The following is a 7,346-nucleotide window of genomic DNA, read 5'->3' as shown; positions in this document are numbered from 1 at the left end:
TTTCATGGGGCCGACCGATTGAGGCCAAAATTACCAGTAGTACTGTTTTTCTTTACCCTTATATAAGGATGGATTTTTCTAAAGGACTTTTATAACTATCAAATATTCGGATTTTAGCAATAGACAACAACGATTTTTACTTCACTCTAATTATATACATGCATGCATTAGAATGACTAATTTTTCTTTCACGTGCCCTCCTCCCTCTAATTACACGCATATATGCACTAAAAAACAAAAAGCTGATGTCATTCTAGATTTTTTTTTTCAAATTTCAAAATATTTTGTAGCTCAAACCGTCGTTCCGATTGAAAAGCTGTCTTCACAAAAAAAAATCGTCTCGACGAGATTTTCGAAACTCAATCCCATATTGATATATTCTAATGACTTTTTTTTTCGGACCAAAAGTTACTACATCTAGACTATAAGTTATCACGTATGTCATACATAAGTTACCATGTGATTTACATAAAAGTTTCGGGGGTATGTTTTCGACAAACTTTTATCGCAGGGTCAAAAAGTGACTATGACGCAGTGAGTTATCAGCTTTGTTGTGTATATTACTATGTTGCACAAAAATTATCGGGGTATGTTTTTCAACAATTTTTATTCCCTCGATCAAAAAATTACCGCGATATTTGTATATGAGTTATCAGCTCTCATGTGCGTGTATTATCATGTTATTTACACATGAGTTATTAAGGGGTATTTTAACAACATTTTCCCTGGTCAAAAAGTTACCACGTCTGGATTAAGTAAGTTATCAGCTCAGTTGCATGTATATTATCATGTTAATTACACACAAGTTATTAGGGTATGTTTTCAACAAACTTTTATTCCAAGGTCAAAAGTTACCGTGGGGTTTGTAGTGAGTTAACAACTTTATTGTGTGTATAATACCGTGTTATTTGCACACAAAGTATCGAAAAAAATGTTTTTTAACAACCCCCGCCCCTCCCTCCGACCCCCTGACTCCGTCTGGCGGTTCACCTAAGTATGAGGTATGCGGTGCTTCTATAGCCATGATATTCACGCAAATGTTATCGAGGTTATATTTTTCAATAAATTTTCCTCGGAGTCCAAGTTATCATGGTGTTTATACCCAAGTTATCATGTATATGATGCGTTATTATCATGATGTTTATATAAAATTTATCGGGGTACATTTTTGACAACTTTTTTCCTTCAGGTCAAAATTGTCGTGGTGTTTGTGCCTAAGTTATCAGGGTTGCCATGCGGAAAATACCGTGTCGTTTACACATAAATTATCGGGGAGATGTTCGATATTCTTTTTACCCCCGGTCGAAGTTACCATGACATTTATATGTAAGTTATCGGGTCCCGGTACACAAATTACCGTGCCATTTGCACAGAAGTTACCGGTGTATGTTTCAACCCAAAAAAATCCCTCATGTGAAGTTGCCATGATATTTACAACGAGACTACATGGGCAAGGTATACAGCCCGTTGGTATATAGGAGACTACAAGACAACTTGGAAAATCTAAAAAAAACACAAGAAGAAAAATGTTTTTTTTTGCTCATATGAAAGTGAAAAAAAGGCTAAGGCAGGGTGAGTTGGTTAGTACACTGCTACTACATTGTAGGAGTTGTGGGTGAAAAATAAATCCCGATCTGTACGTGGGCTGGGCTAAAATTCTGCTGCATGTGGGTTGCACCATGAGAGTAAAGAGACAACCATGCATAAAATTTACACAAGAAAACTGGACCTAACCATGAACGAAAAATGACAGGAAAAAAGAATAAAATAAGAATGGTGAATAAACTGAATAATTAGCTGGTCCATTTTTTGGTTTGTACAAAGAATGCACGTGTGTTTGAGTCAAATAATGTTAAAAGCGTAACTTCACAAAGACAATAGCTGGCCGAGTTGGTAACACCATCTTGCCCTCACGCTATCAACCTGGGTCATTATTTTGCTATCCTGTTTGTCCGGATCTAATCATAAAATCCTAACGTTTGGAAGTTACAAATTTCGTTTTCTAAAAAAGAAAGGATGAGATTAGCATGAAATGACCTCGTTTGGATCAAATAGTACCTGATATTCCATCGAAATGGCTTGAATCTTGTTGTTTTGGTTGCATTTGTAGCACTAGATGAAACCCTAGCTCTTTGATTTCCTAATTTTTGGGCCATGTTTGTTCCTCTCCATTTATTATAATTTTGGTTCAAATCAATGACAATGTGTGTTTGTACCACATATAATCATTGACTTGGATTTGAGATAGAATATTTTTAGTCATGAACTAAAAATAAAAATGTTGTATTTGTGTGTATAGGTGCAAAAAAAATTGAATGTCATGTTGTTTTGGCACATATGTGATGATCGTGTCATTGTTGAAGGCCGAGTTGGTAACACCATCTTGCCCTCACGCTATCAACCTGGGTTCGATCCCCATGATCGGACATTATTTTTCTATCCTGTTTGTCCGGATCTAATCATAAAATCCTAACGTTTGGAAGTTACAAATTTCGTTTTCTAAAAAATAAAGGATGAGATTAGCATGAAATGACCTTGTTTTGAAAATATTTCAAGATCTGACTTTTTTACCGGACATTATTTTTCTATCCTGTTTGTTTGGATCTAATCATAAAATCCTAACGTTTGGAAGTTACAAATTTCGTTTTCTAAAAAAGAAAGGATGAGATTAGCATGAAATGACCTCGTTTGGATCAAATAGTACCTGATATTCCATCGAAATGGCTTGAATCTTGTTGTTTTGGTTGCATTTGTAGCACTAGATGAAACCCTAGCTCTTTGATTTCCTAATTTTTGGGCCATGTTTGTTCCTCTCCATTTATTATAATTTTGGTTCAAATCAATGACAATGTGTGTTTGTACCACATATAATCATTGACTTGGATTTGAGATAGAATATTTTTAGTCATGAACTAAAAATAAAAATGTTGTATTTGTGTGTATAGGTGCAAAAAAAAATTGAATGTCATGTTGTTTTGGCACATATGTGATGATCGTGTCATTGTTGAAGGCGTGTTTGAGTGAACACATTGCTTTCATTCATGGCGGTGCATCATTGAGTATGTGACATAAGTAGATATATGTTATGTTGGTTGCAATGTATCTATATGGTGAAACTTTAGTAATGTTTCCCCCAATGTATGGATGTAAGAGTCAAGTTGAAATAGATGTGTCATGTTCATATGTATGGATGTTTAATGTTGTTTTGTCATGTGTGTGGTGTTCATGACATATTCAAATCCATGTATATGTTTGGCTCAAAGGCTACATTACACATCCATGTATGTCTTACTAAATTTGTTTGCAAGTATGGATGTTTTCATAGATGTATGTATAAATTTGTTTGCAAGGACCACCTTCCTTGGCATCAAGGTCTGGAGGAATGAAGTTGTTTGCCATTCACCTTGAGGATTCAACAACTTGTCGGTGGAGGCGACCAACCATCATGGGTGTTGTAGCTCCTTTAGAACCACCATCGCTCGTGCTCAGGATCCCCATCAGAGGCCTTTTCTAGATTAAGGGAGCATACCCCCATCAATGAAAGCAAAAATCTACCGAGGCAAAGTACCAGGAAGCGGAGCCGAGGCTGGCCTTCCCACCTAGTCTCTCTCTCTCTCACCAAGAGGGTAGACAAGTACAAAAATGTCCACGACAACAGCTCGATCTGGCGTGACCTAGTGCTTATTCAAGCAGGATTCGCCAGATCCATCACTCCTACTTCACTTTCACCACAGAGGAGTAGATAATGACATTGGCAACCACCGCGTGTTGCATGCAAGCAACGGGCAACTGCAATTGGCCGACATAACAACAAACAACCCTAAGGCCAACCTAGACCATAGTCTACTTCTAAATCAATGTTGTACATGGGTAGTCCGACCTCCTCTCCCACCCCATGTCGCCCAAGGAGGGGAGAGGAGCTGAGGAGACTATGGAGACTCTCACCTAAGGGAGGGAGAGGAGAGAGAATGGGAAATTAAAGTCCTCTTTGTCATGAGCTTTGTCTCTACATTCTGTATTGCCTTGGTGCTAGCTTGAATTTGTCTCCCATGTAATCCCCTGGTATAGAATTTGTCTCCACATTCTTATTGCTGCCATGAGTATCTCTTTTCTGTCTTTACACATCTCTGGTACATAATTCTTCAAATTGTTCATCTTCAATATAATCAAAGTCTTGATCATGTTCTCATCATTTCTCACCCTCCTTCATTTTTCTACAACTTTTATCTTGAAGTATATATTGACACATCAACATTTTTTGAATACGAAATGCTAGACTTACGAAAATGCTAGACTTACGAAAGGAGGTTACGAAATCAACCTACTGCCCCCCTCATGATTTCAACCATCCACTTGTTTTCTGCCACATTAGCCCGTAATAAAATTCCATAGCCCCCATCCGGTAAGTATAACATTGTTCTTTCGGACACTTTGGTCATGGGGGAATATTGGCCACACCCACTTTGTTTCTAACCCGCCCATTTCGATCCACTGTCTCCATATTTATCTCCAAGACATTAGACATGCCCAGTGTTGATCCAACTTCACATAAAACCATCATATGTTTAGCAGTTTTATAAATAGGTGACTGAATTAGTACATATATATACTCAGAAATTTATAATTCGTAATCTCCGGATTTTTTGAGTTTCAGCTTCCACCTTTTACTCGAATTTTGAGAAAAATATGTAATTCCACAAGAAATCTTAGGGCATGTACAATGATGATATCTTAGAAGTGCCACATAGGATAAATGCTGAGATGAAGAAGAGAGAAATCATAAGAAAAAACTTGTCTTCTCTTATTTAAGAGATGATCTCATAGCACAATATGTCTCACCATATTTTTAGAAATAGCTACTAGTTATTAAAGATAAGGCTAAAAGATAACCCATTGTATACATGTCTTTTTTGTCATTTGTAAATTACATGCAAGACTTGAGATAAGACTCTCTTATCAAACATTGTACATGTCCTTAGTGGTTTCAGGACATCACTTGCGCCTCTGTATTTTTAGTGTGTGTTGTAGAAGAAAACACCACACAATTTTATTGTAGGCAATACACTACAACTCCACCTGATTGCTTCACTTACAACCTTACACCTGACCGAATTAACTACTCCATGTTTTTTGACACTACACTAGTGTCTAAAAACGTTTTACATTATGAGATGCTTATTGAATCTGACAAAGCAAACCACCGCAATACATCCCCTATTCCTCGTGAGCCTTCTCCTCACACTTCGTGCCACCTTCGCCCGCTTCCTCGCTAGCTGACTCTGCCTCCTCAAGAGCAATAGGCGCTGCCCCCGCAGCGGCCTCATCTCCAGTGTCATCGTCGACGGGGACTACCGCCCACTTGGCCGCCGCTTTCTCGGTCTTCTTTGCCCCTTTCGGCTCAGCAGCCTCACCATCATCAGTGTCGTCGTCGACAGGGACGACCGCCCCCTTGGCGGCCGCTTTCTCAGTCTTCTTCGCCGGGCGGGGCCTTCCTTCCTTGGTTTCCTTTGCTCTATCTTCTGCAGGCTCGACAGCGAGCTTGGCTTCGACTTCCCGTGCTAAGCCCCGCCCCTCATCGGTATCAGCGGCGATCGTGACCTCCTCGTCCATGGAGTCGCCGTTGTCACGCACCTTTGCATCAGGAGCTTGTTCTTCCGCCTCTGTGCAGGGCGTGTCTTGGATGATCTCACGGTTCTTCTCCTCCTTTGAGCGATTGTCATTGTCATGAACAGGTGCTGCCATGACCTGCTGAACATTCGATCGAAAAGTGAGACACAAAAGTGACTAACATCCGGCATCAAACCAACAATCGACCACAAAGTAAGTCAAATAGGTCATGTATATATGCATGGCACCATTAGTTGTATGTTCATTGATTAGTACATATGCAACACAATATCAGAGGCTGATCAAGAAGATGCAGGTAGCTATAAAAACCTGAGCCGCCGCCATCGTGCAGGGCAGCAGGAGGAAAGGCACTGCCACCGTTTCGTGAGCGAGTGGTATATATGATCGCAAAGGCCTGATTCAGAAGAGTAGCTTTAGCTGGATGGATTTCGTATGTGAGGGTCCGGGTGCTTATATAGAGGTGCACGGGCAGTTTGGGCACTGAGCAGCGCATGTTACCAGGACGAACTAGAAGCAGCTAGCAGGCAGTAGATCGATCTCCGCACGCATGAACCAATAATCACGAGATCCCCTTGGATCGAGTACTTTAGTTGGGATTATATATTTACACATACAGTGTCCCTTTGTATCAATGGCAGCTCACTGAAGATACGGGGTGATGTCCTGCAGAGAGGCGACATGAGACCGATCGGGCTCTATGTGTACGCGCCGGGGGCCTCGTGCCGCGCGGTGTAGAGCCTGTACGGGACAGGCGCCACCAGTCCCCCGTTCTCCCGGATCGCTCGTTCATGTGATGTGATCGACCACACACACGTACACACATCGATACACGGCTACCCAGCCGTGCCATCCCCTTGAAGCACGACGGCCGCACGAGATGCCGCCTCGGCCGGGACGCACGCTTTGGGCCGTGAGCGAATCCGTCGAGCGAGAGGTCGGGGCCACCCTATCAAAATATATGTTCCACGCATAGTAAGGATATATATCACAAAATCACTAGCGCAGGCTGCTGCTTTTACTTCTTGTGTTTTTTGTCATATTTATATAATCTCAAATGTCGAGGCACACGTGAACCAACATGTGGTTGTATGGTTAGAAGCACTGTGGTATCACCAGCCCACCAGGGTTCAAATCCTGATATTCGCATTTATTTCTGGATTTATTTCAGAGTTTCCGACGATGTGCATTCAGTGGGAGGAGACGGTCTTCTCGATGACGAGAGTGTATGCGCGTGTATATAAGTGCTTGTGTCTGTACTGATGTGCCCGGTTACCTTTCTTTCGTCCGTGTAAACATTGCGACGATCTAATAAAGCTTTGCAAGATTGCTAAAAAAACCTAGTACCCCTAAAAAACACACTAGTTAGTTAGAAAATCCCCTAAGAAGCTAATTGGTTCTAAAAAAAAAGAAATAAAGCTGTGCAATATTGCTAAAAAAACTAGTACCCCTAAAACACACTAATTAATTAGAAAATCCCCTAAGAAGCTAATTGGTTCTGGAAAAAAAGAAATAACTAGGTAAGAACATCTCAAAGGGACTCCCCAAAACTGCCCAATATATGTCCAGGTGACAATTCGGACTGAAAATACCGACCCAACGACTCGCCACTCCAACCATCCCCTTTTGTCCCGCCCCCTTGCCCGACCTCTCCTCTTACGTATTAGCCCCCCGCGTCCGTGCTGTCATTCATCTCTATCCTAGCCACTACCCACCTTCCT

At 41.0% G+C, this 7,346-nt stretch overlaps 1 protein-coding gene across 2 annotated transcripts; it reads right to left on the bottom strand.

Moving 5' to 3' along the window:
* Positions 1 to 5,009: 5,009 nt before the first annotated feature.
* On the bottom strand, positions 5,010 to 6,061 carry LOC125522599 (recombination repair protein 1-like). Of its 2 annotated transcripts, none has more exons than XM_048687646.1 (2): positions 5,938 to 6,061; positions 5,010 to 5,745 (listed from the first exon to the last, which is right to left on the bottom strand). In XM_048687646.1, the coding sequence occupies exons 1-2, from the start codon at positions 5,950 to 5,952 to the stop codon at positions 5,215 to 5,217; spliced, it is 546 nt and encodes a 181-aa protein (XP_048543603.1). In that variant the 5' UTR covers positions 5,953 to 6,061; the 3' UTR covers positions 5,010 to 5,214. The 2 variants fall into 2 exon arrangements, with proteins under 2 accessions (XP_048543603.1, XP_048543602.1); XM_048687645.1 differs by having other exon boundaries at positions 5,010 to 5,748; positions 5,938 to 6,060.
* Between the last annotated feature and the right edge of the window lie 1,285 nt (positions 6,062 to 7,346).

Source organism: Triticum urartu, chromosome 7, assembly GCF_003073215.2.
Source record: "Triticum urartu cultivar G1812 chromosome 7, Tu2.1, whole genome shotgun sequence".
NCBI lineage: Eukaryota > Viridiplantae > Streptophyta > Magnoliopsida > Poales > Poaceae > Triticum > Triticum urartu.
This window is presented reverse-complemented; position numbering and strand designations above follow the sequence as displayed.